Source organism: Vigna umbellata, chromosome 2 (genome assembly GCF_029865625.1).
Source record: "Vigna umbellata cultivar VRB3 chromosome 2, Vumbellata_1.0, whole genome shotgun sequence".
In the NCBI taxonomy this organism is placed as follows: Eukaryota; Viridiplantae; Streptophyta; class Magnoliopsida; order Fabales; family Fabaceae; genus Vigna; species Vigna umbellata.
Genome location: NC_142166.1, coordinates 2347073 through 2370870, shown reverse-complemented (window position 1 = coordinate 2370870; position 23798 = coordinate 2347073). Strand labels below are relative to the sequence as shown.

Here is a 23798-nt window from a genome sequence, read left to right as displayed (position 1 = left end):
CATTTTTCTCCTCCTTCTCTCTAGAACCCCTCTCCTTCTCTCTTCTGTAACTCACCCTACGCTGCTCCGTTCACGTTTCAGCACCGTGAGAACCATCCCTGCACCGTGAGCTTTCCATCAAACCGAACAGTTTTGGATTCTGAAACGGTTTGAGGAGTTTTTGGGGTTTGAACGTTAAGGGTAGAAGAGTATACTGGAATCTTGTTTTCTTTCTGAAGAACGAACGCACACTGCTTAATCCGGGTAAGGGAAGCTTATTAGATTTAGTTCTTGTGTTATACTGTGATGTATGAATGTTTTGTGAACTAGATGCGTTGTACTGTATGAACGTTCTGTAAATTTGTATGCAGTATGATTTTGATATTGGATTTTTGGTATATGATTATGATTCGATGCATGAGAATTATTGGGATATACTATGATAGAGTTAATTAAATGTATGAAAGTTTATACTGAAAAATGTGTTTACCGTAAGTTGAATTTAAGTATGAAATTCTATGATAATGAACGTTCGATGTCGAAACGGTCCTTGACCGATCGGTATTTTCAGTAACTCCTTTGAAATAGTTGAACTCTTTCATTTGGGAAGAATTCTGGTTGAGTATGTGTTGTGTCGGTCTTCTACTTAGAGTTCATAATGAATAGTGTCGATCAACAGTGTCGAGCATCCTTGTAATACAGATCCTTCATCTATGTCGATCAACAGTGTCGAGCACCCTTGATAATATAGATCATCCATCTGTGTCGACCGCCAGTGTCAAGCATCCTTGTAGTACAGATCCTTCATCTGTGTCGATCAACAGTGTCGAGCACCCTTGGTAATACAGATCATCCATCTGTGTCGACCGACAGTGTCGAGCATCCTTGTAATACAGATCCTTCATCTGTGTCGATCAACAGTGTCGAGCACCCTTGGTAATACAGATCATCCATCTGTGTCGACCGACAGTGTCGAGCATCCTTGTAATACAGATCCTTCATCTGTATCGATCAACAGTGTCGAGCACCCTTGATAATATAGATCATCCACCTGTGTCGACCGACAGTGTCGAGCACCCTTGATAATACAGATCATTCATCTGTGTCGACCGATAGTGTCGAGCAACCTTCTTAATACAGTTCGTCCATTTGGGTCGACCGACAGTGTCGAGCACCCGTGTTAATACAGATCGTCCATCTGTATAAAAGTGAAAATAAAAGTGAAAGATTATGAATGATGAACATTATATGAGATGAAATAAACGGTTGTGGATTTTGAACGAGCGTTCCAGGGAGGAACGACTCTTGGTTGGAAATTGAGATTTGTAAGTATGAACGTGGTAAGCTTAGATGGTGGTTCATCCTGATATTCCGTGAGTGCTCGTTCTCAAGTAGAGAGGAGTATGTCATACGTGGGAATGGCAGGAGGTCTAGTCCATAACTGTAACTTGGACAGAACAGACTAACCTCAGGTGGCTACTGATGAGCATTCCAGTTACCCCACCTGAGTGCACGGACGCCTTAGCTACACAGGATTCATACAGTCCGGACGGTCGGTCTAGTATCAGGATTTTGGATGAAATTTATGTATGAATTGAATGTATATGTTGTGAATGTACTTGCTGAATTTGTTAAGTATGAAATATCTGTTTGACCTGAATTAAATTCAATAAGCTTACCCTTGCATTTCCATTGTGTTGTCTTGTATATGTATATCCGTCTTGTCAAATGCAATGATCATCCGTGTGGATGTGAGCAGAAGGTGATACTTCCCTGGAGCAAACACTGGAAGAAGGATTCATAGCTGAGGAGAATCTCGTGGAAGTAGAAGTGAAGGCCGAACAGTGAGGCGTTCGGTTTTTAGTTAGTGTATTTAGGATAATGGGCCGCTGGTGAGCGAGCGCCCTCTTTCTGATTGTAAATATTAGGACGCTCGGTAATCGTTTTTAAAACCGTTCGTCCTTATTCTTTTGTAAACGCTCGTTATTCTTTTGAGTATATGTAAGGCCGTTCGGCCATTTTTGCATACTGCTCTCTTTAATTGTAAAACTGCTTTATAATATTAATACATGTTAATATTCTATTATATAGTTGCTGACTGTATAATTTTGGGATGTTACACTTTGTATAATGATGACTTAATGCACCATTTCTAAGTGTAGCACTGGGAGCAGAAGAAAATAAAAACATTACGAACGATGTGAAAAAAAGAAAAGGAAGATATCAAAGAGAAAAAATATGCGATAATAATCATTATCCTTTTCCATTTTAAATGGTAGACACAGTCTTTTAGAGAAGCCAGCAAAATTTTATTCCTCTCCCCATTGCTACCCTACTTCTCCAACTCACCCCATGTACGGAATCTTTAAACAACGAAAATTATAGGAATTTTTTAAAATCCTTGAAATAGTTTTTGTATTTTTTTACTATTTATTTCTGATCTAACTTTCAGTTTAAAACTGCTTTAAAACAGTGAAAGTGCATTAGGAATTAATTACGTAAGCAGTTGTTGAATAATTAAGTTACACACTCACCGTCCTCTAATCGAACAACGGGTAAATATTAGTTTGAAAATGATATCATGTTGATATTTTGACTAAGGGAGAGATTCTTTTTATGTGGGTCTTCCCACATTTTGCAACCATATGCATGCTCGTCATGCTCCTCACGTAGTAATCTTAATTATATATCATGCTTTTTTTAGTAGGCTATTATTAGCTCTACGACCAATCAACCCTACGTTGCTTCGCTTTTCTATGTTTATCAATAATTTAAATGCGGTAATCTTATTTATTTATTTACCATCTTCTTAGAAAAACCTTTTAAAATGGCAAAACTTGAAGAATGGTTTAAATTTTGAAAAACATAAAAAGTATTTATCTAAAAAATATATAACGAATAGTTATTAGATGTTAAGTTGAAGGAACAGTGATGTGTGGCTGTGATTAATGAGCATCTTAATCTTAACACCCCACAGCAATAATTGCTTACTTTACTGCGCATCAGTGACTTGTATTTGCTTTCAACACCATCATTTCTAGCAGAGTTTGCATTGTACTATGTACAAACAACACCTCAAAACAAAGGACAAAACGAACTCTTCGTCACCCAACATCATCCATTGCCACCATAAAACAACGATCAACCATGTTAAAGCACGGCATTTTAAATTTAAAAGCAGAAAAAAAAACGTTTATTTTTCATGGTTGCGCAACCTGCAAGTAACGGGACCAATACAAATTGGGAATTCCAGAGAGGATGCAAGAAAGAAAGAAAGAAAGAGGGAAACTAAGAAAGCATAGGCTTTAGTATTCACTTTCTCTATTCCCATGGGCGAAGATCTGCCTTTCCCTTTACCATCACACTCCCCATTTTGCTTCTCATCGCCATCTCGAATCTTTCGTTTTCCTCTTCCTCTTTTTCTTTCTTTTCTTTATCATTTTCTTCTTCCTTCATCCAACTGCTCTGTCAGTATCTGTGTGAATGTTTGATCGTGATCGAGAATTTACACATCCCCACCTCTCTCTCCTTTTAGTACCCTACTCACTTTATAAATCACGCAGCTACTCTGCTTTTTATCATATTCTCCCTCACTCAACAACATTCTATGACAGATACACACGCACGCCTTCCCAGATACGTACTTCTACAAAACCAGAAAAGTTACTCTGTCTAACACGGGATGTAAAACACAAAAAACAAAATACTTACCAATGCCAAAACCAACTGAAAAACGGCTGACACAGTCTCCCGCAAATCAAACCATCTATGTATAATCCATGATCGAGTAGAAAGTTTGTTAAACTTATGCATAACAGTGCTGCTGTTTTATTGTTTGATAACTACTTCAAACTAGGAGATTCGTCTTTCATAGACAAACAGTCATGAAGATGATGATGATACATTGATTTTGAGCGATGATGGTGAACGAAGAAAACAAAATGATTGTAATATATATGTAATCTGTGTAGTTTATTATGAAACTAGGATGTAATGGACAGAAACTACATTATATGAGGCCATTGGCAATGGCGCGATTGGTACTGACATGTGTAGTCTCGTACACGGGAAGCTCCTCACGATACCTATTGTTTCCCATCACTGAAAGGTGATCGAGCTCAAAAAGATCCGAACTTGAATAACTCGCTGCATCGTCATTATCTGTATCATCATCGTCTTCGCCTTCATCTTCCACCGCATTGGGAAAATCCCTGAAATTAATCAAGTTGCTCCTTTTCTGACTTCGGTGGTACTCTTTCAAAAACTCTCTGGCCGCCTCCTCCACACGTCTGCTCTTATCCACAACCTTTTCCTCTTCTTCGTTCTTGTTGCGTCCAATTTTCCACGCCGTTGGCATAGACACCGCCATTACGCGCGTGGTGTCTTCTTCGTACAAACACTTGTGCCCGCAAGGTCGACAATCCTCGTCCACGATCACGCTCACGGGGTAAAAGCGCACCGTTCGCTTAACCCCGTCGCGCACTTTGTTCGAGGAAGGCGAAGCCTTGCTCAAACAAGAGCGTGAGAACGAGGACGCAGATGAACACGTGGATTCTTGTCCCGACTTGGATTTTGCTTCGTCCAAGGTTTTGGCTTTCTTCCCGTTCCCCAACAGAGAGCTGAGAAAAGTACTCAGCTTCCCCCCCGGAGAGATGGGTTGCTTCACTTTCTTCAGATTGTTGTACATCTTCAACGCCCTTGATTTTGGCTTTATAAGACGCTCTCCATTGCTCGCCGACGTCATCAATGGCTTGGGTCTCGAAGGAGCAAAACACGAAACTCGCGACCTCGATCCGTACAGGGATTCAGTGTCGGAGGAAGACAGTAATCCAGAGCTGGAATCCGAGCAACTCGAAGTCGAACTGAAGAACATCACCTCCCGGTCGTGATCGTGACCATGCAAACGCGATTTTGGTTTTCTCTCCATCTGTGCTTTCACAGGTTTCTCGCTTCCCTTCCCTTTTTGCACTAAACAAGAACGGGGAATGGTGGGCGCCGTTAAATCTTGTTGGACGAGGATTCTGCTCTGTTTCTTGATGATTGTCTGGGTGTGGAGTTTCATGTCGTTGGCGGTGCTCTGTCCTTCGTCGATGGAGCGGTAGATGGTGTCGAGGAGAGAGGAGGAGAAGGAGGGGGTTTTAGCGTTGTTTTGGAAGGCGAAGGTGTGTTGTGTGTGTGAAATGTCGAGGGCGTACATGTTGGGTGCGCAATTAAATTGGAACAGCACGGGCGAAAGGGAATGATGAGATGGGAGAGTGAGGAACAGGGAGTAAAGTGTGGTGGGGTATAGGAAGAGGGGTAGGTGTTTGGGTTTTGTTTTAGGTGTGGGAAGTGGTGGAAGGTTGAAAAGCTGCCATGGAAGCTAGGTGGTGTAGAATGATGATGATGAGAGTCGAGTTGTGTTGTGTTAAGCTATGACAGGGGCATGATTGAGGGAAGGAGAAAGATGATGATTTGCTTGGTTTGTAGGCTTTTTGCGTTTGTGAGAAAACGTGAACAGGGTAATTGATTCCTTGTCTGGAGAAAGAGAAAAGAAAAGAGCAATGAGAGCAGAGTGACACGCTTTCGAGTTACAACGAATGAATGAATATGAATATGAATATGAATATGAACATGGATACCAAGGAGAAGGAACAGTGTGAGAGACACCTTTATAAAGCTCTCATCTCATCACGCGCGTGCGTTCCACCCTCCTTCCCCTGGGCGCCACTCTGCCAGCTTGGCATTCGCTGACGTGCCATTGTTTTTTACTCAGTTTTTTTTTTGTTCTGATGATGGGCCACAAATTCGAATTTGTAGCCGTTGATGAAGTTTGGGAGAGTCGCCGGTGCGGTGAAGTGTTGAATGTAACGGTGCGCCCGAGAAAGCGAGGGCCCACGTGTGAAAAATGGGAAAACATTTGGGAATTTAGATTTTTTATGATTACCTATCACTTTAGCCCGTGCGTGAGGCTTTTCCTTTATATTTGTTTAGAGGGTGCAGAATTTTTGAATGTGGACAAATATTAATGATTATTAAATTCCATTTAATTATTCATGTGGTGGGTAAATTTAAAAGGAATTAGAATAGAGCTGGCAAGGGCATTATTGATTTATGTTAGGTAACAAGGTCTAACCTCCTAAAATAAAAAAATTATTCTCCATAATTCGGTCAATTAAGGAGGTATTTAGGAAGTTCATTAAGGGATAGATTGAATGGTGTGAATAAATTATGGAGTTTGTTATGGTTGGTACATAATGCAGAATAATTATAATGATTGGGAGAGATTTGGAATTAACAAGTTAAATATTAAGCAGTAAGTGGATAAAATTAAGGAAACATTGCAAATGTGTTTAATTCTTCGATTTTGGGATATCGTATGGTTGATATGATTGGAAGATGATGTTATTGAGATTTTGTTTTTGCTTTTACCATCACAAAAATGATTTTCCAATTAAAATTTACAACATAGGATGGGTTGGGATTATGGCACCCCTTTTGCTTATGCTAGTATTATAATTATCATTTTCTTTCAAGGCTGTATTTATAGTAAATATTTTATTATGAGAAATACGAATTGCGAAATTCTATAACCCATTGGGAAAAAATGATCTCATAATAATTACAATATGTATTTCCTCTTTTGTTACTGTGTTTGAAATCCATGGATGAAAGGTGGTGCTCCTAAAGAAAATGGAAATGTCTGAGAAAAAAAAAGTAAAAAGAAAAACAGGTGGATGAGAGGCTTTAATGGTGGGGGATGAGGCGTCTTTAAAGAGGAAGAAGAATCTGTAAAACTGGTCTTTTAATGATCGTTGGCATGCCATGCCTCTACTCTAACTATGTGCCTTTTTAACACAACAAAACTTTCTTAAATTCTTCTCTTATTTTCAACCCAATCATACACTTGACATTCCAACATTTAAATAAAATAGCTAATATGGGTAATTTTCCATAAAATTCAACCAATATAGATAAAGTATTTAGATTCTTGTTATGCCAAATGGTTTAATAATATTTAGATTTCTTATGTGTAACAGTTTAAATAAAACCCTTACAAAATTATCTTTATTGTGACAATTTTCTATGTGGAAAAAAACCTTTCCATATGTGACCATTAATGTTTCATATTAATTCAGATGTGGAAACAAAATTTAAATTTGACACATTCTCCTAAATCAATTCCTACTCTCACGTAACCCCGATAAATAAATACTAACTACACACATTATAAGCATGACATTTTTTTTCCTTCTATATTTTGAGAGAGGAATAAAATTTAAAAATGAAAATGATCTATAAATTCTGACATTTATATGTAAAATAAGTAATTCTACAACCATAATTTCCTACTAATTTTGTGAAAGTACAGAATAAACAGTTTAAGTAATTTTCAATTGTTGAAGAATATATTTCTTAAATGTTGTCCATTGTTGGCAGTTGTGTTGGGTAAATATAGAGAGAGAGACATATATCAGCATCACTAATCCTCTCGTTATCGCCAAACTCAGCTCCCTCAATTAAAGTTATAAAAATTAAGTTGAAACAAAAATCATTAATCCTGTCGAATTGTTATTATTTAAAATAATAATTGCGTTATTATATTTAATTTACTTAATCATCAGTTTATTGAAAGAAATTAATATCAAACTTCTAATTAAGTTAGTTTTCAAAACCTTCTGACAAATTTAGATTTAAGTTTTTTAAGTTATATTACCGTTTTTCTATTTCTTATGTAGGGCAAAAATTCAAAGTAAAATATAACATTTTGAGATTTTAGAAAATATTAAAATAATAAAGTGCACCTTATTTCATAACATTAAATATGATTAAAGGAATAAATTTAAAATAATAATTAAAGAATAACATAACTTCTTATAAGAATAGAAAATTATTAAAATAGATTTAAAACTATTAAAATGGATTAAAATATGCAAATTAACTTAACTTATTATGGGTTTGAAGTGACTTGAGTTTGAAATAATTATAAATTTCAACAAAGGTTAAAAAATTGAACCCCTTACTAAGAACTTGATTTATCTGATTGAATTAATGCTAGATTAAGTTGGTTTATCAATACAATATAAATTTTAAATTATAATATTAAAAAAATAGTATCCTAAATCTAAATACTCTACTTCTTTTATTTGCTTTCAATACTACACTTTAAGTGAATGCAAATTGTGCTCCTTCACGAACAATCCATGCTCTTTTTTATTATTGGTTCCTATACGACATTGTTGCTTAAACTGATTAAGTCAGTGAATCAATTTGTTTAACTCACTAACACATTATGAGTCAGAGTTTAAAATTTTTGAACTCACTAATAAGTAAGTCGAATTGAGTTGACTCACTAAATGATTAAGTGAGGCCGAGTGACCTATTTTGACAACATTATCAACATGATGAATGAGGATTTAAGTTTTTTTTTTAAAGCCATAACCATTTTTTCTATTTCTTATGTATTACATAAAGATGTTTTGAACAAAATTGAAAGTGAAATATATTTTGTACCTTAAATTCCGTTTCACTCTTCATAAACATTTCAATATCTTAGAAAATATTAAAACAATATAGAGTGTATTTATTTCATGACAATAAATATGATCAAAGAATAAATTTAAAATTGTGATCATAGAATAACATAATTCTTTCAAAAGAATAAAGAGCACAAACATCTCCACCTATAACTATAAAAATGAACTCAAATTCACGAGTCAATTTGCTTTATCACAAGTTCAAACTGAATTAAGTTTGAAAAATTACAAATTTCAACATGAACCAAAATTGAACCTGATTTATGGATATGTTGTCTTATCAACATATCCATAAATTTTAAATTATATTAAAAAAATAAAAATCCTAAATCTAGATGCTCTCACTTCTCTTATTTGATTTGAACGGTATAAACCAATTAATTTGATTTGAAGTGATGCACACCAACTAATTTGATTTGAAACAATGCAAACCATGTTCCTTGGCAAGTAAATCATGCTCCTTTACAAACAATTTATGTTCTTTTTTATTGTTGCTTCATTCTAGGACGATAATATTGCTTAAACAATTTAAGTAAGCCAATGAACCAATTTGTTTAACATACCAACACATGGTAAGCTAGACTAAGTTCAAAATTTTTAAACTAATAAATAAGTTAAATTAAAGTAGTTTACTAAATTAAACCAAGTCAGGTCGAGTGACCTATTTTGACAAAGTTATCTACAACTTGAATGTTTAATAAATAATTTCTTTTAAGAAAGTAATATTGTCAAAAATTCAATTAAAAACTTATTTTTTCCTGATTTCCAAATAACAAAAATTATACATTTTAAAATAAAATATCAAATAAACTAAAGACATCTTGATAATTTTTAAAAATAATAGTTTAAAAATAAGACCAATAGATACTCATACCCTTAAACATCATAAGTAACTCCAACAATTCCTATAAATACAAATTTGTTTCCGTCCCTAGTAGGATTTTGAAAAAATGTTTGACAACTTATATCTTGACCATATATGAATGTATAATGAGTAATCATTAATGTGAGAACTGATTCGTGTTCTACTTAAAAGAGACACTTCACAATTTTTCTTAGAAACTTAAATCCAATGATTTGATAATAGGGCAACGGCTATAACCAATCCACAGCCAGATCTGCATTACATAGATTTCAATCTGGAGCCACTTATATCATTAAGACATCACATTGTGAACCCAAAATTGAGAGATGTTAGTAGAAGTGATAGCACTAACAACAAAACAAGTTATTGGAGAACGCACAAATTCCTTTATTTCTTCCCTTCAGGTTCGGATTCCACATTAGCAAGCGAATGCCTCGTACAAGGTAATCCAGATGTCTAAATTACAATGGCACTGCTTCCATTCACTGGGAATTCAGCCTCTGAAAATCGACCAACTGGTAAAGATCACCTCGTCTTTGCTTAGTTACAGGGAGATTTGTCCTGAATAATTTAATGAAAACAATTCGTATGAATCTTATGACAGGTAATTAAAAGCAATGCACGTGCAGTGAATTTTAGTGAGAATAAAAGAAAACCTTCTCTGCTCCAATATTGAATAATCAATTTCTGCAATGATGATAGCCTCGTCGTGTTCTGTAGTAGCCAGAACTTCTCCAAACTGCCAGAGTGATATATTCCACAGAAAGTACAGACAATTAATACTGCTTTCCATTTGTTATTAAAACTCTCTGTAAAACTCAAAATACAATACTGATTTCCATAATCAGAGCATTCACTGGCTCTAATAAAGGAAAGCTCTGTGTAAACGATCTACTTACTGGCCCTACAAGAGTAGAGTGGCCCCAGGCCACATAACCAGATCCTATATCCCGAGCAGGCGAACAGGTAGCCACATACAACTGTCAGTAAAGAATTTCCTAAAGTTAAGCATCAATTAATCTCCTCAGAGCTTAAAATTTACAATTCAAACAATGACTATTATGGTCAGAAACACACAGATAAATCCCTAACTATACCCTGCTTTATGCTTTAATCACACAATCAACTGCATAAATCTAACAGAAATGGATCAGAAATAATACGCAAAAATGGAAAATTTATTGAAATCAATTACCACTATATAGCTGTGTAGTGTATATGCACGAACTGAAATGTATAGGAAAAATTACCATTATAATTTTGATTCAAAATTTCAAATACCAGTAAAGCGACTAACTCTACCGTTCTCCTGTTTATTTCAGCAACCTAATAAATATACTGTCTACTGGATAGTTACTAACTTTATCTCTTACCTATGTACTCCCGCCCTATATTACAGTTATTTCCCCATTACAAGGCTAATGCTATTAATAAATCCTCACGACTCTAAAATTCTGTTTGTAACCGCACTTCCTCTTCCTACTATAAACCTTCTTCACAGGCAGTTCGCTGACACATTTCAAGAGATTAAAGTTCAACTGTAAAATACTGAAATGTGTAGTAGAGCCTTCCAAAACTCCACTGCTCATCTGTGGATAATCGACTGTAAAATACTGAGATGCGTAGGAATTGTTGTGGAGCTTTCCTAAAATACATTGTTCGTCAGTGGATAATAATCAACGTATTTGGACTCTAGACTTCAGATATGCGTAAATATATTGTTGAGACAATACCTTGTTGAAAAAGGGAAACAACACTGAAGCAGGTAGCTTAGGGAGCAATGACAGCACTGTAGAATAGCATGTCATCACGTTCAACATTTTTTTGGACAAGATACTTGTCAGACACGCCTCTGGAACGTGTCTGGTGCTTTTCAGTTTCACAGATAAAATATTTTTTTCGTCTCTTACACCGATTTGACACATCTTGAACATCTCTTCCACACGACTTGAACATGAGTAAAAAAAGTAAGCCGACACCTAGTTTTTAGCTGAACTTTCTGGACATTACTATAAAAAACAAAAGAGAGCAACTTATGACAAATAATGCACGACACACTTTTTTAGGCTTCTTTCTGTAAGACTTAACTAATTACTTTAACTAATAAGATGCATGTTTCTAATTTGAAATTCTATTGTGAAGGATGTTTAAATGGAAACTGTGACAAATTTATATATATATATATATATATATTAGCAGTGTCGCGGTGTCCTATATTTTGAACAGTTGAGTCTCGGTGCCCACAATTATGACTGGTCTTGGAGTCAGTGCTTCACAGAAGGTAGCATACGCTTTCAGTTTGTCAAATTTACAGCAAATTCCTTGAGGGGGTGAAGAGTTTGATTTCTTATTTAAAATGCACACATATCTCAATTCAAAGCTCTACTTTTTCAAGCCTACTGTTCGTGATCCATCAAGAACTAAACTAAATACATAAATGGTAACAACTAGATGATTTCGGATTTCATATACTTTTAAAATAAAATATTAGTATTCATACATTAAAACCCCACATAAGTTTAAAAAATAAGGGAGCATTACCTGATTATCTGTAGCCCTGCATGAGAAGAAAGAAAGTATAGATTAGCAATGGAATTTTAATTAGTCATTAATGCTTAATCATAAGGATTTTATAGAAGTTAAAATAAAAAATGGTTTTCCATGCCAAAGATAAGGAAGAGTCAAAAGAAAAAATGAAAGTAGAACAAGGAGAAAGGTAACCCAAATGCATTTTTAACTTCAATTATGATCAGAAGTTTCTTGTTTTCTACAAACAAGATAACATTTGTCCACAAATGCGTATTACAAAATTATAAATATGGCTCAGAAAACTATCGTCCAATTTAGTTGATGTAATTAGTGCAAAAATCTAGTTAACTTTCAAGTTTATTGAGTTGGTTTAAAGACAGTAACATGTTATTGGCTTCAATATGTTCTCCATATTTGAGAGTTGACGTTTTATATTTTAGTCCCTAGTTAAATTCTGTTTATTATGATTAGACCAAGATTTAACAAAAAATAGTGCCGGGACAAAAGGCATGTGGTTTACAATTTTCAAAGACTAAAATTGAATAAAAATCGAAAAGCTATCAATTTCAAATATTGCCATGGGTAAAGATAAAAATATATTAGGTTACAGAACAAATTAATGGAAACCTACAAGCCTAGGTAGGGTTGTAAATGTTTCACTTAATTGTATCCATTACTACCTTGCCCTCTGCAATAACTCCCAATGTAATGGTCCGGTTGTCATGTTAAATGCCCCAGGATAGCAGAGTAAATGAGCACCTGAATCAAAAGCTAACTGATACTGTAAGTTTGCCAAAACTTAGGACAGGAAAATAATAACAATAGTTGTGTTTATTTGTTTTCAAATCAACATAAATTGAAAATTTATCTCAATTGATCCTTGAAAGAGTATACACAAAAAAGAGGAATAATTAACAGATAACATAATAAAGGGAATGAAATATCATACCAAGAACTATGGATTTGAAATTTCTTTTAGTATATCCCTGAAATAAGAAATACACAGGCAGTGTTGCCTAATGCATGTGAACCAATCTCTCTTTGTATCCATCCCAAAAAATCAAAATTTGTACTATATGACACTAATAGCACTCAAGAGGCATGGATACAAATAATTTCGAGAACTCAAATCATGGGCAACCAATCAAAACTTGAGAGAGATTAATTGTTTCAAAACATATTAAATATGGAAAAGACAAACCTCTAGCAGCATATATCATTGCTAGTTCTGGAAACCGAATGTCATAACAAATGCCTATGCCAATGCGTCCAACCTCTGCATGAATCAACTCACAATTTGAATTTGTTTACTCAAACAGAGAAATTTTTACTGCAAGAAAAAATAGTCTGAAACAAAATATTATGTTACTCCTTTGTCATGGTAGGCAAAACACATGCTCTATAAATAAAGATTGGATGGGAAGCCTTTACAAGGTGCTTTCTTCTATCTTCAGTATCATTTGATTAAGACTACACCGCAAATATAACTAGTTAAAAGCACAACTACACATTAACCTATCCTTCTAAGCTAACCTCCTGAATTCTGTATAACTGTTTCCTCTTTCATATCACACATACACATACACTCACACACGAGAAGCCAGAAATACGTAAAAGCATCTAGTCTTAATAAGTGATATGATTCACAAAAATTCCTTCAGAGACATAGAATGGTTGATTGTGCAAAAGGATAAGGTGGAGTAGCATGTGTGTTCAAGATGTTATGGACAAGTAAACATAATAACAGAGTATAAAACTGCATTTCCTTAACCCAAGTTCACAACCATAATAACTTCTGAGGTTTATCCATGTCAACCACCATAATAACTTTCATTTCCTTTATTCTGCAGTCTGCCTACATTATCATTACTAACTCAGTACTTTGAATTTTAAATATACATTTATGACCCCAAACATAACCAAAATGTAAAACCGCATCAGTACTGAAACAGAGAATGAGTTAGAATGTGAAATGAGAGAACATATTAGACCTGTGTCAACAATCGTCGGAGTCTCCCCAGCAGTAAGAGTTTTTGACTCGATAAATGTAATCTTCCCAGGGATGTCAATATCAAAAAGATGTATCTGCCGCATAGCCAGTATGTCCGAAATCACACAACAACAAAACACATTCAAAAACCAATTCACGCATTATTTACCTCCCGAAATTACATTCAATTACAAAACTCAATACCAAAGATAACGAAGTATTGTTCGGAGGAGCGATACCTTGCGGTGCTTGGCGAGCAGCTTTCCATCAGTCCCGAAAACGCAACAAGTGTTATACAAGCGACCCCCAGAAAGTTCTGGAATGGAACCACCGACGATGGTGATTTTCAAGAGACGAGAGAGTTCAGAGAGCATGGCGGTGGAAGGAGAAGCATCGGCACCGGCGTCAATATCCTCAGCGTAGACAGGGAAACTGTCATTGGAATAAGGACTGTTCCAAATTTCCTGACAAAAGAAGGCCGCACTCATTCTTAGAATTGGGACGTAAAACCTAACTCGATCCCAAAAGATTGCTCAAAAACATGTGAAAGTTTAACAAAGTTGTTCACAACTTAAATTCAGTAAAACGCGTGATGATGTTCAGAAGAGGAAGTAAAAAGAGGGGAAAAAGAAAAAGGAACTGACAGGCAAAAGAACAAGCTGAGCGCCCTTGGATGCAGCGTCCTGAATGGCGGTGCGCGCGTGGGCGATGTTCCTATCTTTGTCGGGAGTGACGGAGAGTTGACAGAGACCAATTTTGAACTGAAAGAGAACAAAGCGCGTGACGTGAGTGAGCGGGAACAGAGAGAGGGAGAGAGGGAGAGAGAGAGAGAACTTGCCTTGGACAGAGGGGGAGAGGGCATGGGAATGGCGGGTGGGGCCCGGGCGCGTTCGGAGTTGAATGAAGCGGCGGCCATGATTGGAGAGTGGCGGTGGATTGGGCGGTGGTGGCGGAGATGGCAGGGGGAGAGAGAGGGGAGAATGAAAGAGAGGGGGAAAAGGGGGTTAGAAGAGGAAGAGTGGTGGAACGTGAAAGATTTGAAGTTAAGCAGTGATGGTGATAATGCGAATGCTTTCATTTCTGATTTTGAAAATCCAAACCCTTCACTTTGATTTCAGGTCAGCTCATCCGATGTGGGAGACGAAACCTACCAAATCAACCATCGTAAAAACACATCAAATTTCACCTTCCCATTATTTATTTCATGAATTAACTTTTAGTTTTAGAAAGAAAGAAAAAAAAGTTAAATCATGTATACATAAATTAATAATTTAATTAAAAAAGTGTAATAAAATAATAGTATGTTTTTTTTTAAAAATAAAATAACTAGGAATAGCAAGAACAAGTGAGGCCACTTACTTCCTTCATAGCAGCTGCACTTCTTTCTACTGGGCATCAGGGAAGGGATTGACACTTAGGCTGTGTTCGCATGAACAGAATTTACTGTTCATGCGAATTACCGGGCGATGAATTGAAAGTGAGGTGGTGTTAGTTTGAGAGGATTGGCGAAGAAAAGCGCGGACCGATTTGCGGGATACATCCAATATTCATCACCCGCGAAAGTGAGAAGATTTGCAGTGATTTTATGTAAAATGTCGTGTGTGCCCCGTAACTTTATATTAAATTCCAGTGCATCCTATTAATTCTGCACCAGATAACCGATTATGGTGAAGGGTAACCGATTACGAAGGGTATATATTAAACAAATGTGTTGGTTTTGATTTGCAGGGTTGTAGAGGACGAGGAAGAAGGAGGTTGTGCGTGTTGGTGGAATGCAGCAGGTGGATGTTGAAGATGAAGAAAGGAGATGGGCGTCTTTGAGAAGATAATGAACAGTGGATGATGCAGGCGTAACCGGTTAAAGGTTTGGCTTTGCGGTTACACTAATGTGAAAGAAAGTGTGCATAGCTGTAACCGGTTACGAGGCTTGTAACCGATTACACTACTTCCTGGAGACGGCTTCTTCTGCTTCGCTCAACTCATCACTGCTTCTCCTTCTCCATTCCAGGTTTCACACGTCCAACTCCATCTCCTTGATTCTTCCAGCCAACATTTATGCTTTCTTCCTTGTGCACATGACGTCTCCCTCTCCAAGGCCAAGACAATGGATCAAATCTTTTCCTCCACGGCTGCTTCAACACGTCCTCATTCCAGCCCTTTACTCATGGCTGCTAGATGATTCTCTTCTATGGATGCTTCCCCTTCTTCCAAGGCCATGTATTGACTTCTCTTTGCTGGACTTCCTTCTTCATTTTGCTGCTGCCATGAACGCTTAAAGTGTTGGTGCTGGACCGTCCCTTGCTGTTGTGTTGTTTCCTCAAAAGCTTGATTTAATGATCAATTCCAAACGTTCTAGCCCCTGGATGATGGTGTAAGGCCGTGACATTATGTAGCTTGCTGCATATCTCTCTTCTCAAAACCGTGAACTCCCAAGTGGAAAAGCACTTCAAAAATTATGCACCAAGCTAAAAAAAAAAAAACGTGAGGTGGCTTTCTATTTCTATCAAACTTCACGGCAAATCGAAACAATGCTTTGCAATGTCAAAGTAACGTGGTCCCCCCCTTTTATTCCAATTGCTGAATTTTCCAATAAGTGGTATGGCCTTGACTTTTCAACAAAGTGGTCCCTTCTTCCATCCAACTTCACGGCTTACTTCACTTAAACCAAAGAAAAATTCTGCAATACTATTTGGTGGTTCCCACTTTGATTCCAATTGGTCTTATGCTTTTCCTTTTTGCAAAATTCTTCATTTGAAGGAATGAATTGCAGCCATGGAATGTACATTGTCGTGATTCAACTATAATTCACATTCCAAGCTAACCGGTTACGAGTTCGCGTAACCGGTTACGAGTTCGCGTAACACGTTCGCGTAACCGGTTACGCGTTCGCGTAACCGGTTACGCAATTTCTATTTTTTGTTTTTTCAAGTTTTTTTTATAATTATTTTAATATTAATAAAATTAGGTATATTATATTTTTTAATTTATTAAAAATAAATTGATTATTTAGTTTTTATAATTTTTAAACATTAATTTTATAAATTATTCATAATTTTTTTTCTTTATAAACATTTTTACAATTAAATATAACATTTATAAATAACATTTTATATTACTTTTATAACTAGGGGCATTTTGGTAATCTTTAATTTCTATCAATTAAACTAATTTTTAAAATCTATCACATCAATCAAATCCTACACTAATTCTCACAAACTGTACTTCCAAATTCACTCTCAATTACCCACAAATCCACTAAAAAAAACAACAAAAAAATTACCTTCAAATCCACTCAAATCCATTTAAATCATCTCTCCCAAATCATCTTCCCCAAATCCCTCTAAACGAACATAGCCTTAAATACAAATGGTGTGTTTGTATAAAAAATAAAAGTTATTACAATAAAAAATAATTATCAGAACATTATTATAGTGAGAATAAAATTATAATAACTGTTATATATAAAAATTAATTATGAAGATTAGCTTCCATGGTATATTAGTATATTAACATTTTTTTATAATACTTTGATATATTGTATTTTTTTTATTGAGTTGAGAGTATGTCACTGTAGAAATAAATAAATAATAAAATAATGGAAAAATGACACATAGTGTCAAAATATTATAATAATTTGTGTCAAAATATTTTTTTTCAAAGATAATATTATGGGTTTTATAAGAGTATAATATTTTAAGTATTTGTATATGTTATAATTTATTACTCTATATTTATTTAACAATTTTATTAATACATTTTATATTTGAATTTTCCTTATTTTTAAAATATTTTCCGAAATGAAACAATCAGCAATATAAATATTTCAAATTTTTAAAGAATAAGAAAATATTTAAATAAAAATATATAAAGTATTTAATATTTTTTTAAGATTTTGTAATTTTTTCATTGACGATAAAGGATAAGGTCCTCGTGTATAAAATGATATGAAAAAATAAATAAATAGGCCTTTGTTTGTTTGTAAGATAGATTTGAAGAGTTAATTTGAGGGAATAAAATGTGAAAGAGAAATTATTAATTATATTAAGAGAAAGGTACCTAAAAAATTAAAAATAAATAAAGAAAAAATTATAAAAATGAGTGAATAATGTAATAAGTTTGATATTGATAAAATTAATTTAGTATAATTTTACCTTTCATCATAAACCTAATTTAAAGTACAATATAATTAATATGAATAATATTGACATTCAATGTATATTATTATTTTAAAAATATAATTATTTTAATCAACCAATTAACTTAAAATAAATCGTGGATAATTATTTGAATATAGTAAAAATAATAATTTTAAGTCATTAAATGAATTATCATCAAGAAGAAAATACAAGGATATCATTTGAAGTGTGATACGTTTGCTTTCTCACGTTGTCATCGATCCCTCTATAGCAAATCCATTTCTCCTGAAAATCACCGTATTTCAATAATTACAAAAGGCTAAACAAAAAATAAAATTTCTTTACTTTTTAATTATTGTAAACATTATTCTCCCAAAACCATACACACTTAAATTCTTTGAAAATATAAAAAATTAAAACATTAATAAAAAATAAGTATCAAAATTTATCCGAAATTTAAATTTAATTAAACCTAATTTGTATATAAGAAAATTAACATAAGCACTTATATTAAAATTAATATATACGTTTATATTTTAAATTTTGCATATATATATATATATATATACATATATATATATATATATATATATATATATATATATATACATATATATATATATACATATATATATATATACATATATATATATATATATATATACATACATATATATATATATATATATATATATATATATAATATAATAAAACAATATTGGTTAACACTACTGGGTCACGTTATACAGTGATTGATTTATTTTTTCTTTTTCAATAAAATTACTTAATTTTCTTTCATTGAATCTCTTCGCAACGTTTGTTAACAACGACTCTCTTATATTCTGTTTTAACATAGAATTTGATATTTTAAGTCGTTTCGGTGTAAGAAACGAAACAGGCCATCCAGTTTAATTTTAAAAAAAAAATCAATAAAACTGTTTTTTTTTAAATCGATTAGTAAAAAACTGATAGTGAGTGGCTCGATGAAAATATTCTTTAGGGTGTGTTTAGTTGGAGGTAATTGAGGGAGAGTGATTGGGGGAGAGTGATTGAGTGGATTTGAGAGGATTTGAGGGTGATTTTTGTGTGTGTTTATTTGAATGGATTTGAAGGTAATTGAAAGTGAATTTTGGGTTGAAGTTTGTGAGAATTAGTGTAGGATTTGATTGATGTGACAGATTTAAAAAATTAGTTTAATTGGTAGAAATTAAAGATTACCAAAATGTCCCTAACTATTAAAGTAATATAAAATGTTAATTTTTAATGTTAAAGAAAGGAAATTAATTAATAATAATTAAAATTAATTTTAAAATATTAAAAAAATTATAATGTAGTAAAATAAATTATTAATGTTATATTTAATTTTAGAAATGTTTATAAGAAAAAAAAGAATTAAAATTAATTATTAAAATGTAAAATAATAATAATAATAATAATTATTATTATTATTATTATTATTGATTATTACTTTTCTTTTTCTTTTCTTTTTTTATTTTGAGTGTCATTTTTTTTTATGAAGTATCTGGTTCCTCATTTTAATAATTCCTCTTATTTACAACCAAATTTCTCTTTATTTTGTGCTGGCTCTTGGGATTGCTTGAACATGCAGAGATGTGTTGGTGATAGTGGATCTCTGGCCGGAAGCCAAGACAACTGGATCCTCCACCTTTGTGGCATTTAATCCAGCATCCACCACCAAAGCAACTTCCAGCTTCGTCGAACATGGCGCTTGCACCTCCACCACGAAGCTTCAAAGCTTGGAAATGCTCCAGCGCTGGAACTGAAAACACTGGCAGTCAAACGTCAGCTTCAGCCACTATTCTTCATCTTGTTCGGCTTCAAACTTCATCTTCAACCATCATCTTCATATGGAATCAGTTATTTCATAGTTAGAATCGATGCACGTAAGCTTCAGGACTTGGACTGGAATTATATAATAGGCAAAGGGTAAAGAAGATATTGTATCGACAATCCTTCCAAATCGTCGCACTCTTGCGGGTGATGAAAATTTTATAAATCTCGCAAATCCGCGCCTTACGTCTCCCGCAAATCCACTCCTTTCATCTCAAACGAACATAAAAGAAATCGTATTTCTTCGCTCTCAAATACTCTTGAACAGTACTTTCTGTTGAAGCGAACACACCCTTAAGAAAGAGGTATTTTATGATAAAATATTCCGTACAATAATAATTTCTTTTTCTTAGTAAAATATCTAAATGACCACTGATATTTTGATTTATTGGACACAATGTATCAATGCAAATCACATATAAAAGTGTTTTGACGTGCATCACATATAAATCATCTCAAGATGGATCATAGAAGATCATCGGACTTTTTTCGTACTGAGATCAAAACACACATCTTCATTTCTCACCACCATTAGTTAAAGCATGGCAGAACCAACCAATGATGAAGGGTTATAGAGGAAAGTCTCTTAGTAATAGTTTTTCATAACAATCAACAAACTTCAAATTTTTCAACGGTCAATAACTGTCAGTTGCGCCCCTATATATTTCTCATGCATTCCATCAAAATTGTCTGTAAGAACACTAGTTGTCTCAATTACCAACAAATCGTGTCTCAGTGGCGGCGCTGTGTTTTTGGCGCCGCTACTACACACATTTCCATTTTTTCCACAGTGATTAAGGGTGTTTTTCTCCATGGATAATAATTGTAATAACTACTCCGACTCATTTCACAGTCCACTTATCGGTAACTACATCGAACCAGACCCTGCACTTATCTATATATTAAACGACCAACCCAATGTACAGCAACGAAATGCACAACAAAATGATCCTTTTATCGTTGAACAGGATCATGTTTCCTTCACTGGTCTAACGATTCAAGATGTATCCACGCATAGCGATAATGATTTCACCATAGGAGGAGTTCCTAATTTGGTAAACGGGGGTTGGTCGACGAGGAAGCGTAAATTTCCCTACATGGATTCAATGATTGAAGATCATCCCGTGCATGGCGATAATACTTTTTCCAACGAACTTCAATTTTGGCCTCCTGGGCCGTTTGATATTGATATTGATGCCTCATTTGATCCATTTCTTCATAATTTGATCGACCGGGACATCTCAATTTTCGATCTATCCAATGATGAACTCATTGCACCCTCTTCTCAACAAAATGCATTGCCCCAGCACCAACACGCTGTGCCAGGGCAACAAAATGCACTTTGCAAACAGCCAAATGCGCCGCCTCAGAACCAAAATTTGTATCCCTTTGGCCTTGAACAGATTCATGTACCCATTTTGAATCCAACTTTCCAAGATCAATCCTTGCATGTCAATTATAATTTTGCAACTGGAGAAGTTCCTAACATTGACATGGAGGGTCCATCAAGGAGGAAGGTTAAACAACCCATGGCTGAACATCCATTATTAAAGCATGGTATACTGAACGAGGAAGATGTGGTAGCACTTGACCATTGGCCCCCGTCACCAAAGTCACTGTCTTGCTCTTGCTGTCAAATTCTTAGACAAATAATTCATACAGATGGTAATTAAGTTTATACACAAATATATATTAGCCAGTACGTTTTTCGTCCTCGTTTTCATTTTCTTTAAATTTTAAACACTCCGCAGGTTTTAAGTTCGAAAAGTTAGAGATTCATGGATCGCTTGGGGTGATTGGCCATGCGATATTCCACGTTCAGGATATGACACCGGGTGGTGAACCTCCAAGAGAAGTTTATCAAATGATAAAGCAAGTTCTAACTTCCATATGTGTTGCTTTGGTGGAACTATATATTTATTTGCATTGAAGCATGAACATGTGTTTAATTATTCAAAACAATCATTGTGAATTAAAGTCATAGTTTTTAGTTGCTATATCTGTCGTTATTAACCTTCATCTTTTCTGGTATTACCAGTTTCGGCCTCAAAAGCATAGAACAAATAAGGAGTTTCCTGGTAGCATACTGCAAGGACCAGACAAGATTAGGGTTCGTCACTCTGGATGATCCGTTATCTGCATATTATGATACCATCTGCACTGGACTTGATTGGGCTGAACATAATGACGGGGACGATGACTTGAGTCCACGTTGGTCTTCTTCTCTTAATTCTCAAGTTTCTCTTCGACCAATAATGACAGTTTCACTCTGAATTTTGAATATTTTTTTCTCCTGTAGTTAATGGCACAGAGCCCGAGTCTGATTCTGAGCCCGAGCCCGAGCCCGAGAGTGTTCCGGAGCCTGAGACTGTTTCTGAGCCAGACCTTGTTCCCGAGCCTGGTAATGCAGAGGCTTCAACTGCTAGGCCTAAGCCTAAACGTAATATGGCAGTTCAGGTAAGAGTTTTTGTTTTCTAGAGAAGTTTTGCGTTTGCGCGTAAATACCACTTGTTTTAATATTGTCTTTTATTTTTTTACGTTACACAGAGAAAGAGAGTACCAAAGATGACAATGAATGATTTGAGCCCTTTCTTCCATTTAACTATCAGGGATGCTGCAGATAAATTGGAGGTAAGCGACTCTGTGGTGAAGAAAATCAGTCGCTTGGGAAACTTAAAAAGATGGCCACAAAGAAAGGTTAGATTTGTTGTTTGATTTTCTGAACATCATGGGATTCTTTTTGGATTTATCACTATATAGGTGTTGATGTGTTCAGCTGCAAAGCCTTGCGAAGGATGTGAGAGTGTTGAGAAAAGCATTGGATTCGCCCTATGAAGGGACTAGGCAGAGAGTTCGACAAGAAATTCAACGACTCCAACTAGAAATGGTAGCGATCTGTGGTGGAGTTACCCCAACCGGAATAGAAATTATCCAATTCGAAGAAGAATAGATTGTGGTCAATGTTTTCCTAATTTTTTTTTGTTTCTTTGTGACGGTCTGCTTGGTTTATGACTTTTCACGGTGGTGGTGGTGGTGATAACGAGTGAGTTTTTTTTTATATATAGATTTTTTGTTTTGATAACAATAAGATTATCTTTTCAATATTTTTGACATTATCACGAATTCGTTTTTATATCTAATTAAGTCAACCTCTAACAGATATTTAAGTTATAAGATACTGTAGACCTCACTCAGCGAAAAACCAAACATGGCAGTTCCAATTAAAATAATAATAGTTTGAGACACTTTTGCTTTAACATTCAAGTAGTGGTTCCACAGATAATTTGTTTTAGGAAAATAATTATTACACACCTAAATTTTTTATATTTATTTGATATTATTTTACTTATTTTTTATTTTTTGAAAAAATACAAAATTATATAATTTTTTAGATCATTTTATCCGTATCAAATGAATCTAAAAGTGTGTCATGATATTATTTCTAATCAAGTTACATCATCTTAAAAATCACTAACATATCACGGTATCAAATGAATGGATTTGACAAGTATTTGTTCTTTTCGAATTATAGAAACTTGTTGAAACTGTAATAATTATATAATAGAAAATGGGTGTTTTACTTTGATGAAAATTTCACTGACAAAAATAAATGGAATGTGTGAGGTCTATTAATCATATAAAAACTAATAATAATAATTGAATTTATTAAAACAAAATATAGTCTTTATCCTTATTTGACTTGGCAGCTATCAAATTAGTTGTATATGTGTGATGATTAATGATACTATGGCACATTTTTACGTTAATTTGATATAGGTTACAAAGATAAAATAGTAAAAAAATGTAAACTTATGTATTGTTTTAAGAAAAAATAAAATAAAAAGTAAATAAAGATAATGTTGAATAAATGTAAAATATTTAAATGTGTGAAAGAATTTTACTCATCTGCTATGTATAGAAATTATTTAAAT

The 23798-nt window shown here is 34.3% G+C and overlaps 3 protein-coding genes across 3 annotated transcripts; 1 reads left to right on the top strand and 2 right to left on the bottom strand.

Moving 5' to 3' along the window:
* Positions 1-3932: 3932 nt before the first annotated feature.
* LOC148203192 (protein BIG GRAIN 1-like B) lies at positions 3933-5636 on the bottom strand. The gene has a single exon (XM_088106308.1). It carries the CDS (start codon positions 5174-5176, stop codon positions 3989-3991), a length of 1188 nt encoding a protein of 395 aa, XP_087962434.1. The 5' UTR covers positions 5177-5636; the 3' UTR covers positions 3933-3988.
* Positions 5637-9464: 3828 nt separating this feature from the next.
* On the bottom strand, positions 9465-15026 carry LOC124826175 (omega-amidase, chloroplastic). Its single transcript, XM_047298941.2, has 10 exons — positions 14718-15026; positions 14524-14640; positions 14119-14343; positions 13881-13974; positions 13091-13165; positions 12570-12648; positions 11902-11917; positions 10260-10340; positions 10017-10099; positions 9465-9921 (listed from the first exon to the last, which is right to left on the bottom strand). Exons 1-10 carry the CDS (start codon positions 14955-14957, stop codon positions 9843-9845), a joined length of 1089 nt encoding a protein of 362 aa, XP_047154897.2. The 5' UTR covers positions 14958-15026; the 3' UTR covers positions 9465-9842.
* A 5652-nt stretch (positions 15027-20678) lies between these two features.
* On the top strand, positions 20679-22816 carry LOC148203191 (uncharacterized). Its single transcript, XM_088107025.1, has 7 exons — positions 20679-21531; positions 21618-21738; positions 21905-22077; positions 22166-22216; positions 22277-22323; positions 22414-22563; positions 22643-22816. Exons 1-7 carry the CDS (start codon positions 20679-20681, stop codon positions 22814-22816), a joined length of 1569 nt encoding a protein of 522 aa, XP_087963151.1.
* Positions 22817-23798: the final 982 nt, after the last annotated feature.

Bases quoted from the DNA above. Each gene is read 5' to 3' on its own strand.
- LOC148203192 (XM_088106308.1), bottom strand. From the start codon at position 5,176: ATGTACGCCCTCGACATTTCACACACACAACACACCTTCGCCTTCCAA.
- LOC124826175 (XM_047298941.2), bottom strand. From the start codon at position 14,957: ATGAAAGCATTCGCATTATCACCATCACTGCTTAACTTCAAATCTTTC. The intron at 14,344-14,523 runs GTCAGTTCCTTT...TTCTTTTGTCAG, and splicing joins CTCAGCTTGTTCTTTTGCCT to GAAATTTGGAACAGTCCTTA. The intron at 13,975-14,118 runs GTATCGCTCCTC...GCTATGCGGCAG, and splicing joins TGCTCGCCAAGCACCGCAAG to ATACATCTTTTTGATATTGA.
- LOC148203191 (XM_088107025.1), top strand. From the start codon at position 20,679: ATGGATAATAATTGTAATAACTACTCCGACTCATTTCACAGTCCACTT. The intron at 21,739-21,904 runs GCAAGTTCTAAC...TGGTATTACCAG, and splicing joins GAAGTTTATCAAATGATAAA to TTTCGGCCTCAAAAGCATAG. The intron at 22,324-22,413 runs GTAAGAGTTTTT...TACGTTACACAG, and splicing joins AACGTAATATGGCAGTTCAG to AGAAAGAGAGTACCAAAGAT.